At 37.8% G+C, this 14447-nt stretch overlaps 2 protein-coding genes across 4 annotated transcripts in view; both read left to right on the top strand.

Annotated features, from left to right (window-relative positions):
• Positions 1–847: 847 nt before the first annotated feature.
• Positions 848–6771, top strand: LOC106517044 (eukaryotic peptide chain release factor subunit 1). 2 transcript variants are annotated; one of them, XM_014007732.1, is made up of 11 exons: positions 848–958; positions 1325–1435; positions 2717–2892; positions 3194–3333; positions 3467–3605; positions 3755–3945; positions 4402–4531; positions 4622–4795; positions 4893–4957; positions 5043–5190; positions 5574–6771. In XM_014007732.1, the coding sequence occupies exons 2-11, from the start codon at positions 1350–1352 to the stop codon at positions 5654–5656; spliced, it is 1332 nt and encodes a 443-aa protein (XP_013863186.1). In that variant the 5' UTR covers positions 848–958; positions 1325–1349; the 3' UTR covers positions 5657–6771. The 2 variants fall into 2 exon arrangements, with proteins under 2 accessions (XP_013863186.1, XP_013863193.1); XM_014007739.1 differs by having other exon boundaries at positions 858–954.
• A 932-nt stretch (positions 6772–7703) lies between these two features.
• The window catches only part of fbxw11a (F-box and WD repeat domain containing 11a), a 16592-nt gene continuing 9848 nt past the window's right edge, over positions 7704–14447 (top strand). The window contains exons 1-6 of one of the 2 annotated variants that reach the window (XM_014007710.1): positions 7704–7822; positions 9999–10103; positions 11884–11952; positions 12685–12904; positions 13239–13425; positions 13676–13766. In XM_014007710.1, the coding sequence (XP_013863164.1) occupies positions 7706–7822; positions 9999–10103; positions 11884–11952; positions 12685–12904; positions 13239–13425; positions 13676–13766 (789 nt within the window). In that variant the 5' untranslated portion in view covers positions 7704–7705. The remainder of the gene's footprint in view (positions 7823–9998; positions 10104–11883; positions 11953–12684; positions 12905–13238; positions 13426–13675; positions 13767–14447) is intronic. The other variant, XM_014007719.1, reaches the window with a different exon arrangement.

Below are 14447 nucleotides of genomic sequence, written 5' to 3'. Positions count from 1 at the left end.
TAAATACTATTGTGTTCAAAGTCTTTGTTAATGAAAATTATGCTATTATTGCACTATTTTTAGAAGCAATGTTTGCAGACTGGTGAACCTTGGCTCATCTTTAGTTCTGAAAGATTCAGCCTCTTTAATGTTCTGTCTTAACCTGATTTATTGCAAAATGCTTAGCGTTTGCTGAGAATCGGTAAACATGTCTTTAAAACAACAGCAAAAAAAAAAAAAAAAAAAAAAACACATAACATGTGCCCTGTTTTGCAAGCCTTTCAGGCTAAACATCAGGGATGTGCTTATTTAAAGTTAATTTATTGATGTTTTCCTTTATGCAAAGTGCTCATGATTTTATTGAGATTATATCCTATAACAGAAACCCTACTTTCTTTGCTCTGGGATGCTGAGGAGGAAACAGAGCTGAGTTTGCTCTATTCAATCAAAAATCTCTAGTGTAAATGCTAAAAATGCTTGGGTTAGCTTCCAACTGTGGATAAGGTTACTGACATATGTGATGTACTAAAATATCAAATGTCCTGTTGGTAATGCAGCTAAGGTGTGTATACTTTTAGATTTTGTTCATAAATACCGAACAAATACACGAAGCTGCAAGAACAATGTGTCAAAAACTAAAAGAGGCGGAAAGAACAGTACAGGCGTCAGCACAGCTGTTCCCGTATTGACACATAAACTACAAATCCCATAATACATTGCTCTTCAACTGTGTCCAATCAATGTTGAAGGCTTATTTGATTGACAACACATTTCGGGGATACCATTGGTTTCTATGCGGTTTCCAGGAAGTGAACGCCAAAATTCTAAACCACCTCCCACATGTGATTGCCTGTCGAAGGCACCACGCGCAGCGTGTGAAGGAGAAAACCGGTGGAGAAAGCAACGTCATTCCTCGCACCACCGACTCGACGTAACGCAGCAGAACGAGAGCGGAGTGGAGCGGCGTTGTCCGAGGCAGGTAATAAATCATTACAGTTTACACTGTACATTACCTGAAAATTGGTCTATTGATGCCCATATGGTTTCCAAGAGAATACGTAGAAAGTAGGTCGTGTTAGATAAGAACAGGGTGGACGTTAGGCCTGGTGAAGCGCAGGCCTAAAATACTCCGAGCTCTGAGCTAAAAGACATAGCCTGAATAGAGCCTTRCCCCTTAGAGTTTAGTGTAGCTGCCAGTACCGATCAGGTGCTACAGTGTTGACCACGCCTGTAGTTTGGAGAGGTACCTACTCGAATTGGCTTAAGCACACATGCCAGTCTAAAAAGACCGTGTATATTAGTCAGTGCATTCCCCGGTAGTAAGTTTTGTTTCTTTTTATCTTAGGTGCTGAAGCTATTACAGCAAAAAGATGGCGGACGACCCCAGCGCGGCGGACAGGAACGTGGAGATATGGAAAATCAAGAAGCTGATAAAAAGTTTGGAAGCTGCCCGTGGGTGAGTATTTAATTAATAATATATGCTGAATATTTAATCGTTTAAAGTTACAGATAAGGGTTTGAATGTAGACCACCGCAGCAGCTGGAGATCGGATAAGCGGGGCCGAATTTGGGAGTGGTTAGCATAGCTAACATAGCATTTACTGCTATTTTGTTAGCTGCCAGCTAAAGGCTAACTTTGCTTTCGCACCTAATGTATGAGTGATATTAAACCATTGTGGTAAGGTTAGAGGCTGGTTGTGTCCTTCAAGTTGTGTGCTAGGCTGATAAAGCTGAGACATTAGTCCCCAGGTTCGAGAGGTAAAAAAAATAGCAAAGCCGATGGTAGCTAATTTTTTGCTAATTCAACAGCTAACAGACGTCATCTCACGAATGAGGCCGCCCAGTGTGCTTTAAAAACCACATTAATCAGAAAGCAAGGCCGGATAGTAACAGTTTGGCTGTCACTTTCTTCCTGATTGCCCAGTTTAATGCCGGGTTTTCTACCGGTTGAAATGTAGCTTGTTTGACAGACCTGAATTCCCCAAAGGGTCTCGTCACCTCATGGCTACCGTATATTTTAGAGTGTATGATCCAGGTAAAGTTTCCACCGTTTCGGGGCTCTTGTTGACCGGCAGTGTCCTTATGGCCTCTTGCCTGGGTTTTCAGTCCTGATGTTTGAAATGTGCGTGTTGTTACACTGGCTTTTTACTTGCTCTGCGGCAGCTTGCCGTCTACGTTGCGCAGAATTTGCTGTCCTGTGCTCCGAGGCCTACCATGTTTCACATATTTGACTATTTTATCCTACATTCATTTTTGCCTTATTCTACCTGCCCGTGAGTGCGTTGTCAAGGCTGTGCTGGTGTGCTTTGTCTTTTTTTTTTTTTTTTTGAACAAGTCACAAACAGGAAAATGTTTGGTATTGAAACTCAGTCTTTAGTTTGAAGGACAAAGATTATGTTGTGTGTAACCAAAAGACCACTCTGACTGTCCCTCAACTTTTAAGACCTTGTGATATTTTGCCAGGAAAGCTGTGTGTTTACATAGCAATGTCAGTACAGTATTAGATATTCAGTTATGAGACAGTAAGAAATAAAGAAGGGCAAGTAAAAGTTGATAAGTCACAGTTAAATAAAGTTTCTGTTATTAACATGTCATACATGTGCAACTTATTATTGCCTTTATCTTTTTTATACTTCAAAGGCCACTTATTAGCACTTGTTGAACATTAGTTTTTATTGCATTGTCTGTATGTAAATAGTTGCAAATGGTAATTTTTATATCCTCAATCTCTTCATAGTAATGGCACCAGTATGATCTCCCTGATCATCCCTCCAAAGGACCAGATATCTAGAGTAGCCAAAATGTTGGCTGATGAGTTTGGCACTGCTTCAAACATCAAGAGCCGAGTTAACAGACTCTCTGTACTTGGGGCCATCACTTCTGTACAGCAAAGACTAAAACTCTACAACAAGGGTATGTGTTGAAATTGAAATCCCAGCCTTTTTTTTGTTGGGGTTGTGTTTTTATTAGAACATGTGCTAAAGAAGGCCTAATAAAGTACCTTTTAAATCAAAGCTAATTTACGTTTTCACATATTGTACAAGAAACATTTCAAATAAGACACAAAAATACCCTGTTTGAACTCTATGTAAAAATGTAAACTCTTTTCTATAATATATTCTAATTTTAGCCATTTCTTTATAAATTATTTATTTCTCTGTATTAACGCTTAATATTTGTCTAACTTGATTCCTTTCCTCGTCTCTTTTATCAGTGCCGCCCAATGGCTTAGTTGTGTATTGTGGCACAATTGTGACAGAGGAAGGCAAAGAGAAGAAGGTCAATATTGACTTTGAGCCTTTTAAACCAATCAACACATCTTTGTACCTTTGTGACAACAAGTTCCATACTGAGGTGAGAGATTTCACTTGGTGTCTTTTTTTTTTTTTGTCAGGGATAATTCTTCGGGTCTAAACTTGTCTTTAAGATTGTTTTATTTGCCCCGTTTCACATTTTTTTTGTCTCTTTTCACTACCCACTAACACAGGCATTGACAGCTCTGCTCTCTGACGACAGTAAATTTGGCTTTATTGTCATTGATGGTAGTGGGGCACTGTTTGGCACACTTCAAGGCAACACCCGGGAGGTGCTGCACAAGTTCACTGTGGACCTACCCAAAAAGCATGGTACTGACCCACAATATCAAAAAACTCTATTTCTATTTTTTCTATTTTGATTTTAGTTTAATTTGATAGAAAAATATTATATATTTGAAGCTTTTTGTTTTGCCATTAAACAAACATAACATTTGTCTGTTTTGTGTTTCCTCTCTTAGGCAGAGGAGGACAGTCTGCTCTGCGTTTTGCTCGTTTAAGAATGGAAAAGAGACATAACTACGTGAGAAAAGTTGCTGAGACCGCTGTCCAGCTCTTTGTGTCCAATGACAAAGTTAATGTGGCAGGAATGGTCTTGGCTGGCTCTGCCGATTTTAAGACGGAACTTAGCCAGTCAGACATGTTTGACCCAGTGAGTCTTTGTTTGTTTTTTGTATTATTCTCTCCCTCTAAAAGATTTATTACATTGTTTTAAACACTGATAGAATTAACATTTATTTGTCCTTTGCATTGTTGCAGCAGCAGACATTAATTGTAGTATAATAATCATAAACTAAGTCTGAAATCAGCCCTAAAGCAATTGAGAAAATTATTTCAGAAGCATTTAACTCTTGATTCATTGTGAGAAGGATTCTAGGAAAATGTTTTTAAATGTTTTTTATGTTTTTCCCCCAAACATTTATGAAATATTTCCCTTAAACATAGTTGGAATATCTTAGCTTTTTGTGAAAATATCAATATTCAGAGGATTATCTGCTCGTTGTGGAAGCCAAAGATGCTACTATAATATATACATAAATATCTTTTTATGTGAGCATGGTATCTCAGTACTGTACTAAGGTTGTGTGTGTATTGTTGTTTTTCACAGAGGTTACAGGCCAAGGTTTTAAAGCTGGTTGACATCTCTTATGGAGGAGAAAATGGTTTTAACCAGGCTATCGAGCTCTCTGCAGAAGTTCTTTCAAATGTTAAGTTCATTCAGGAGAAGAAGCTCATAGGTAAGAACACTTCTTGATGTTTTTAGGGTGCTGTCTTTTATTTGGTGGACATTTTACTGAGTGTTATTTTTTTTCCCCCTTTTTCTGCAGGGCGGTACTTTGATGAGATTAGTCAGGACACGGGCAAGTACTGCTTTGGAGTGGAGGACACACTGAAAGCCCTAGAGATGGGAGCAGTGGAGATCCTCATAGTCTATGAGAACTTGGACACCATGCGCTATGTTTTACGTGTGCATGGGGCCGAGAGCAATGGAGCTGAGAATGGTACAGATATCTTGTTTTGTCTTCACCTGATCAAAAGACTGTTTGTGCTGTGGCATTTATCATGGGATTATCATGTTATTATAACTTTGTTTTTCAGATGAGAAAATTTTGTACTTGACGCCAGAGCAGGAGAAAGACAAGTCTCACTTCACAGACAAGGAGGTGAGTACTACAGAAGAAAGACATATCTAAAAGTTAWGTCAAGCCTTTTACTCATAATTCACTTTTCTGACTCTTGTGTTTGTAGACGGGGCAGGAACATGAGCTGATCGAGAGCATGCCGCTGCTAGAGTGGTTTGCGAACAATTACAAAAAATTTGGAGCCACTCTGGAAATTGTAACAGACAAGAGCCAGGAAGGATCTCAGTTTGTCAAGGGCTTTGGAGGCATTGGGGGTGAGCACCTGGAGGTTGTTGGAAGTTGCAGGATTTGTGACATTGTATTTTAACACTTGAGCAAAATGGAGTTGAGAGACTTGATGTGGTTTTTGTAGGAAAATAAACAAACTGATAGCTTCAGGACATTTAACCTTCCATCTGTCAACAATTGTTTACACACTTCTGCTCTAAATATGTTTTATGATAAAAAGTAAGTTGAAAAGATGTGTAGTACTGTTTTTTATTTTAATATGTATTAGTTAATAAGTGACAGATACTTAAAGGGGTTTGATTTAGCCTATTTTAATTTTCTCCTTTCTACTGCCACAATCTTGCTGAAAAACAAAATGTCAAGCATCAATTTTCCAGTAGTTATTATTAATCCTTTTTATTATCCACAGGTATCTTGCGGTACAGGGTGGATTTCCAGGGCATGGAGTATCAAGGAGAGGACGATGAGTTCTTTGATTTGGATGACTACTAGGTAGTCTTGGACTGGTTTTAGGAGAAGAAAAGAAAGAAAGGAACGAATGAAGAAAAAAGGAAAAGAAAAAATGCCACCTCTTCTGCGGCAAGTGAGAGGGGAAACTGTGTTGACCATATATATGACAGACACACCTTCCAATTTACTTGTTGCATACACAAACTTGCAAATACATCTGTACACTCTCAAAATGCATCACACAGGCTGGAGAGGAGTGAGATTTTCTTGCAGCCAGAGAGGGAGAAAGCCCTTCCTGAATATATCCCTGCCTTAGAGTGCTGGTTCCTTCCCCTTGTTGGATTGGACTCAACTCACATTGGTTCAGTTTCTTTCCTCTTCCCATTCATTTTGACTGAACACAACAGCAAGTTCCCAGATTGCTTGTTGCCCCTAACATGGTCTAAAGATGGACATTGGACTTGCTCCTCAGATATAGAAAATATATTTTCATTTCTGGCCTCATAATGTCCCTACTCTCTCTTTTTTTCCCCTCTATGCTTTCTCTATCTCTCCTTTTTTTTCTTTTTTGCATTTCATTTTTTTACTGGTAACTGCTGCTGTTGTATTTTATGAGAGCGGGAGATTTTTTTTACCTGGGATTTCTGTAGAGAAAGGGGGACAAAGTATTAAATTTGAACTGCTGAAAACCATCGCTACCTCCTCATCTGCTGTGGTCTTGATCCTGTGCCATGTGTGACTTCTTATTGAGAGTGCCAACTTCTTTTCCTGGTTGTCCTGGCATGAACTATGCATAGTAGTTCTGTATAAGTGAAATATGCAAAACTTAAACACAAGAGGTTTAAAAGTTGGATAAATCACCACAATCTGACAGTTCATTCTAAAGTGCTTGACTTTACATCAAATTTATTTTATGTGCATTAATCCCCCAATGAATTTCTTTTTAAATACAATTTATTTCACAGGTATCCTTTTTTACCAGATTCCATATGATGATGAGGATTTGTCTGAGGAATGTTTGTATTTATAAATTTATGCATAAGCCTAACTATCAAAACTATTTGTAGGCTGAAACTTTAAAATTGACCTAACTTTCTAGAGAAAGAAATTTGCCAACTGCTTTTCCTAAAGTAATAAAAAAAGATGGGCTTTTTATTCATAGTTGCTTGTGAATGATTTTTTTTACCCTAGAAATATGTCATTGTTTTATCAATACACTAAATCTTAAAACACTGACTAAACAAGCTCATTGTGAATATTGAGCTTGTGTTACTTACCGTAAGTTTCTCCTTGTCCTTGCCAAAAATGTGTGTCACATCTGTTGGTTTATTATAAGTTGAATTTGAGTTWAAATTCTGTGCTAACAATTGGTTTGATGGTTGTGAAATTGGGCAATAAGTGCTCAAAAGCATCCTACTCAACATCCTAGTGTCCTATTTCATGACATTCCTGACAGTAAAGGAGCCTGAACGACCAAGAATAAGAGATGCATGTCAAACAAGTATACTCTGTGACTTAGTCACAATTGGATTTGCATAAGTCTTAGCAGAAATGAACTAAGGATAAATCATGAAACGCCAGCAAAAATATTGCATTTCCCTTTTCAGATTGTATGTATTAATGTTGTAACTACTATGTTTTTGCTGTACCGATTTATTTCAAACCTGTCAGTCATGGGTGTTGAAAATGTACTCAATTGCTGCACTGCACTTTAAATTCAGACCACAAGTTCTGTTTTTTCATCAAGCTACATTTAAATGAGTAAGTGCTTTTAATCACATGCAGAATGTTATAATGGCCAACATCCTGCAGCATTTCATAGCAACGCTATGCGGATGATTGATTTTGCCTTAGTGTATCCCTCTTCAGGATAGCAACAGCATCTTTATCCAGTTGCCTTGTTGTTTGGGGGAGTCACCAGGAAAAGCCTTGGTAGCACGACAGGCCAATCAATAAAAGGGAAAGCAAGGAGGCCCCGCCTCCTTAGACAAAATCTGTCCAATCAACGTGTATCTTTATTGCATGGGCGTTACCATCCCCCCACCTACCTTTGACACTGCCTAACTAAAGCTGTGCGGTTGTGCGAAGTGAATGACGTCTGAATTTGCGGGCCGCCGACGCAGGGRTGGGTTTCCATTTTCACAGCGAGTTTCGGGGGGGATCATCAACATGGAGCCAGAGATGGAAGACAAAACGGTGGAACTGATGGTAAGATTTGTTTCGGTGTGATATACTTGGCCTTTGAAAGGATCGCTGTCAACCCTTTTTTGGGGGACAAAGACAAAAAGCGCCGAGGCTCGATTCGACGGTAGAAATGAGCCGAAGCGGCTTGTCGAGAGGTGGAGGAGGAGGGGGACCAGAAATCAGAGGGAGGGCCTGAAATTATCGGTACATTTTGCTAAGAAAGCTCATGGCTGTTGAGGTTCATAAACGAAAACTCAGTGATTATGTGTAGCAAAGAACGTGTTGTTTGTGTTGTCAATTGTTAATATTCGGGGGAAGTTAATAAAAATAATATTCGGTCGTCGGCGGAAGACAGACGAGGTTCTTTCGTGTAGCGTTCACTGCGGTGCCGCTGCGCCACTTAACCGGGCCCTGATACTTAACTAGCCTTTCTGCTAACACAAGCTAGGAGTCAATGAACCTCGTCAATTTACGTTGTTCTGTTACGTACTTTATGAGTAGACATTTTACAAAGTAGTAGTTGTTAAGAATAGTTACGGTATGTCAGATTACAACAACAAGCAGCGAGTATACTAACAACGTGCTTCTTGTCTGTTTATATTTCTAAAGTGCGTAGAAGGAAGTGTACGGCTTTTTCATTCACATAGCCTTAGCCGTTAGCTTTTTAGCGAGCATGCTAAATTTGACTATAATACTCGACAGACATTTTCATATAAAATTAAAGTGATGTATCGGTACAATTATTGATATACAAGAATAACAGTATCATTTATAGACCGTCAGATTTATCCATCTATTGTTAGGTTTCTGCTTTCTCGATGAGGAAGCTAACTATTTGCTAACATTAGTGGTAATCAAATCAACGGGGCCGAATAAGGCACACATTATGATATTGTTTAAAAAACGTGTTTATTTTTTACTTTATTTGGAATTTTATGTAGTTAACCTATGTAATAAAATACTGTATACACACATCTGGAAGATGTACATATTTTACTCGTTTATAAAAGCTCAGGGCTCTCAGTTCCTCTTAACAATCCATGCGCAATTCTATGTCCTGATACTAAACTGTAGGTTTGGGGAGATGGAAAGATGAATGACAAACTGATGGWGCAGTAAAAAAAAGTTAACACTTAATCAATGTGTACACACAAAAAAGTAGCTTTTAAGTTGGTAATCAATTGCCCTAACACAACAAGAGACAATTAARAGCCATTTCATGATTATGTTTATCATTATAAAATAAGCACTTTAAAATCTGTCTGTGGAAACTGCTAAGTTTAACTGTATTTGAAACCATTGTATAAAAATACCTCTACAGAAACTCAGATAAACTTCTGCTTTGGTTGGATTTATAAGCAAAGTGTACTGTGTTTGCACAGATTTTGTGTTATTATTATTATTTTTACTTTATGTTAAATGTTATAGATCACACTGAAATTTTCTTCTTTTGAGATTTTTTTTGTCCCCCCACACTCAAGACTTTCAGATTTATTATTATTATTATTATTATTATTATTATTATTTTGTCTGGGTTATTTCTTTTTATGTACTTTTTATTGACTATTTTTGTTTCAGTGTTATTCACTAACCACTCATGAGAGTGGGGATGGCAGAACAGTTGGTGGGGTTTCGGTTCAACATGAATGACAATAATTGTCAATTAATTCTGTCGCCCGTCCCTCTTCTCTACGTATCTCCACCCGATTCATGTCTAAATAATAATGCTTTTTTTGTGTGTGTGTTTATCAGTCTGTATCTTGTGTGTGAATGAGTGTGTGTGTGTTCCTACGCTCACTGTGCCAATGTGTGTAGCTCTAATACTGGTTTTTCCCCTCACTATCCCCCACCTCTTCCCTTCTTTTCTCCTTTCACCTTTTTAATGGTTGCACACTTGCCTCTTCTCAATTTTCTAAACGACCCCCGTTTATTTATTCATTATTTTGTACTCTTGCACAAAACCATACTTCATTTCTCTTGTCCCTCGCCAACTCTCCCACTCCATCTGTCCATCCATCAACTCAACTATTCACTCACCTCTTTTGGTTTCCTTTACTCAACTCCCTCCATCAACCTTCCAACTCCGTTTTTCTTTCCTTCCCATCTTCTGATCTCCTGCTCTTTCTTTTCTCTTCCTCCCTCACCCTGTCCACTTCGTTCTCCTCTTCCCTTCCTCCCTTCCTCTCTCTCTTTCACACAGTGCTCTGTGCCTCGCTCTCTCTGGCTGGGCTGCTCCTCGGTGGCTGAGAGTTTGTGTGCACTCAGGTGCCTGCAGAGCATCCCCTCCACCCGGGCTCACAACCAGGTTCTGCCTCTCTCCTCTTAATTCTGCTGCTCCTCCTTTTCTCCCCTTTTGCCCTTGTCATCACATCACCCTTCACTTTTCTTTGCCCACTCCATACGAGTCCTCATACCACCTTGGTGCAGACAGACTGCACCCACTCACCCTCCACCTCACCTTCTTACCTCCTCACCTTTTGTTGTCATTTCCTCCTGCTCAGCTCTTGGCTTCTCTGGTGCTTCATCCAGCTCTTTCTGCTTGGAACTTAAAAAACAACAACAAACATTTAAAACACATTTAACACAAAGGTTTAAAAAAATACCAAAAAAAAATCCATTTGGTCATAGTTTTTTTTTTTTTTTTGTCATTTGAATAGAGAAAAGAAGCAGGAGATTACCAGAGAATAACCATGCATTGAGTATTCTGTCTCCTACCTGGAGGTGTGAGGGCCGAGGTGTGTGTGTGTGTGTGTGTTTGTTTGTTGTGTGGGGGCGGGGACAGGAGTTCCTCCTTTAAAACTCTGAGAGGCTACATGCTTGCTTGCTGCCTGCCTGGCATAACCTTGTCTGTTTTTAGTTGATTCTGTTCTGCCCTGCATGAACATCAACACCAACAAGACTAATCGGACTGTGTCTTGTCTGTTTTGATGTTGGCCCATGGACTTTTTCTTTAGTCTTCCTAGCGGTGACTTTTTTCTTTTTTTCCCCTTTGGTGATTTCCATCTCACCTCTTGATGTAGTGGCAAGGGTTCTTCATTTTTACAAAAGTAGTTTTTGTTATCAGCACTTAATATAGACGTTGCTTTTAAAATATACAAATTTTCTCAGTTGGGCTCTGTTACATCTTAAAGAATTTGATGACCTTTTATTTTTTCCAACATAGCCATTTTCATTGACTTACTTAACTCTGTCTCCACAGATACAAATAATCATTCCCTCCTTGGTAAAGCCGTGTGTGTGTCCTGTCTCTTAAAATTAGTATCCAAATATTTAAAGTTGGAGGGAAAAAATAGTGAGCAACAAATTGTGTGTAAATATCTGCAGCTTTACTCTTATTTTTTTGTGCTCTACAAGTTTGAGAGCCTGCACGGATATGCAAATTTGCAAGAAAAAAAATATCCTGACAGATGCAAATGATTATTTAAAAGGACTCTAATCTAGAGTTGTTTTAAGTCGGAAGAAGAAGAACCAGAAAGAGCGAACCTCGATAGATTCGAATGTCTCAAATAGTTCGCAAACAATATAGATTAATTATGAAATATTAACTCTGAGTCTGACATTWGCAGCTTGTGCTTTTATATCAACCCAGTTCATATTAAAATGCTATGGCTCTCATTAGCATCCTTACGCGCCACCCCTAAATGACATCTGTGATTCTGAAATTAGGGACATGCTAGACATTGTTGTCATTATCTCCCTATCTTCTGTGAATGATTTAAGACCACTATCTGTTTTATTACTGCCATGCCTGAGCTGGTGCCAGTGACATACCAAAGATTTTACCCTTTAATTTCCTGTCCAGACTACGTAGCCCACATCACAGACAAGTAAACAGATTCCTTTTGTTGAAATGCTCAGTTTTCTTAACTCCATATGTGTGTGAATGCACGGCTGTCTGTGCACGCACAAGTTTGAAAACTTAAAAGTTACCCTTTTGTGGCTGTGTTTGTGACACTTATGTGTCTAGCGCTGTCCACGATGCTTCCATGGCTCTTATGCTTTCTACTCAAATAAAATGGTGGAGTATGCTAACTTGTGCATTCTTTGTTTTTTTTTTTTGTTTGTTTTTTTGCATATGTCAATAGAATACATCAGGGATGGAGTCACAGAACTTAGTGGACGATCTGTCGCCAAAGAAGAATACAGTTCTGAAGGTATTTATTTTTTATATTCTGTTTGAATATGCTTGTTGCATTAAAAAGGAACAATTGGAATAAGCTTGTTTAAATTGTTTGATAAATGGAAAAATATGTTTCTGTTTGCTTTCAGTGTCGTTGGAATATGGAGAAATTATTATTGATGATGTTGATATTTAGTTATAACAACATATAAAACAACCAACATATTGGTTCACAGCATTTTCTTTTATAACGTGTTTTTTTGTTTGTTTTTTTCTTCTCTTTAAATTACATTTTCAGATCAGTTATAAAGTTAGCCTGGATTCAATCATTATTGTATATCTTCTTTTCTAATTTCTATTTCTAAAACCACATGTGGTTCTTGTGACTTGGAATTTTTTTAATTTTTATTTTTTTTGCCAACAATCAAACTGATAAACCCATAAAAGTCTGATTTAAATTATCATACTAAGGAAAAAGTGAGCTTAAGTTGAATATTTGTCATGTTTTATTTATTATTTTACAATGGGAACTACATTTCATTACATAATATATAAATGTGTCACATTAGACACAATGTGTGTTGTGTGTCACAACAAATGGCGTTACGACACTTAATGAGAAGGAAAAAAAATGAATGAGTTGTACATAGTCGCGCCACATTGAAGTGTTGTCTCTTTTAAAGAAATTACATAATTGTATCTAAATGTTATAAACTCAAGAGAAACAAACATCTGATCAGTCTGTATTTTATGCTGTTGTTTACAGCTTAGTAACGGCCCTGTTGTGGGGTCTCGCAAGCGTCCATCAGAAGGGAATTATGAGAAGGAGAAGGAACACTGCATCGCCCTGTTCGACCAGTGGTCAGAGGCCGACCAGGTGGAGTTTGTTGAACGCCTGATTTCCCGTATGTGCCACTACCAGCACGGCCACATCAACTCCTACCTCAAACCCATGCTGCAGAGGGATTTCATCACTGCATTGCCAGGTACAAACATTCATACTTTAGCCTTAAGTATAAAAATAACACTGTACAAAAGTAATGTACTACAATAAGATGGTTATTGTAGTTTGGTATAATCAGTTATTGAGAACAGTAACAAAACTCTGAAAAGGGGGGAAAAATGTTGTATAGATTAGTTTCTAAAGCTGTTATTTTTGATTGGAAAAAGTAAAAAAAATTTAAAACTTACTGGTTTTGTTCAGGAAAAAATTTAAAATGGAAAAAAAAAACTCTTTAAGAGAAGAAAAAGAAACAAAACAAATCCTGCTCATTTAACTGACACTAACTCGCCCTCATCTTCTTGTCTCCCTCCCTTTAGCCCAGGGCCTGGATCACATCGCAGAGAACATCCTGTCTTTTCTGGATGCACGTTCGCTGTGTGCAGCAGAGCTGGTGTGTAAAGAGTGGCAGAGGGTAATTTCTGAGGGAATGCTGTGGAAAAAACTAATTGAACGTATGGTCCGAACTGACCCTCTTTGGAAAGGCTTGTCTGAAAGGCACCAGTGGTGAGCATGATACACACACACACAAAGAGGTTTAACTGTTTCTTCTAGAAACAAAGTTTAAAAGTGTGATTTTTAAAATATTACGTAGTTTGTATTTMTACCTGGTAATCCTTCTGTTACTTTTCAGTACTTTAAAGAAGCTAAGTTCATGTTTTTTTTTTTTTGTCTTGTAGAATTTTATGAAGGGTAAAAAGAGTGGAGACACTATTGTTGTCGTTTTTTGAAGTATCTATTTGTTTCCTAATTTCAGGGAGAAATATCTGTTCAAAAATCGCACATCAGAAATCCCACCCAACTCCTACTATCACTCTCTTTATCCTAAGATCATTCAAGACATAGAGGTAAGATAAGCAGTTCAATTTAAGTTACAATAAATTATACCTTTTTGGTAAATTCCCACTGTTCAGTGTGTTTTTTTGTTCTAGTAATTGAGAAGATATTTTTTTTCATAATATTCTGTTAAAATCAATTTAATATACTATCTGATGTTTTATAGAACTTGGGGGACAAAAAGGCATGCCTGACCTCTTATTTGAAACTGACATAATTTATTACTTACTGGTTATCACATAAAATTCAGTTTTTTATTTTAAATTATATTCCTTTGTCTGCAATTTTTGTCTTTGTCACTCTGAGCTACAGTTTGACAGCACTGCACAATATTACTTATATAATGTATATGCAAAAATAATTAGTTTAACTTTTAATGCCGTACTATTGATTTTTAACACTGGAGAAGAGTCTTTGTGCCTCTGACTGAGTCTGTTTTTCAGAAATGAGGCCGTTTCCTCTTTCTCTTATGCTTTCCTGAGCAGAGCACGGAGCAGTGCTGAAAGATTAAGACTGTTGATAAAAATGTTCATCATTCTCAGCACTCTTGTCTTTCTGCTAGGGTTGAGTGATATTGCTCATTTTCCCTGACTATTTTTCTTTATATTTACAACCAAATCAATTGCTTTTGTTGTTGTTGTTGTTGTTTGCTTTTGCTTGTTTCACTTTTTAATGTATGCTGTCTATTCTTT

Source organism: Austrofundulus limnaeus, unplaced genomic scaffold (assembly GCF_001266775.1).
Source record: "Austrofundulus limnaeus strain Quisiro unplaced genomic scaffold, Austrofundulus_limnaeus-1.0 Scaffold1, whole genome shotgun sequence".
NCBI lineage: Eukaryota > Metazoa > Chordata > Actinopteri > Cyprinodontiformes > Rivulidae > Austrofundulus > Austrofundulus limnaeus.
This window is presented reverse-complemented; position numbering and strand designations above follow the sequence as displayed.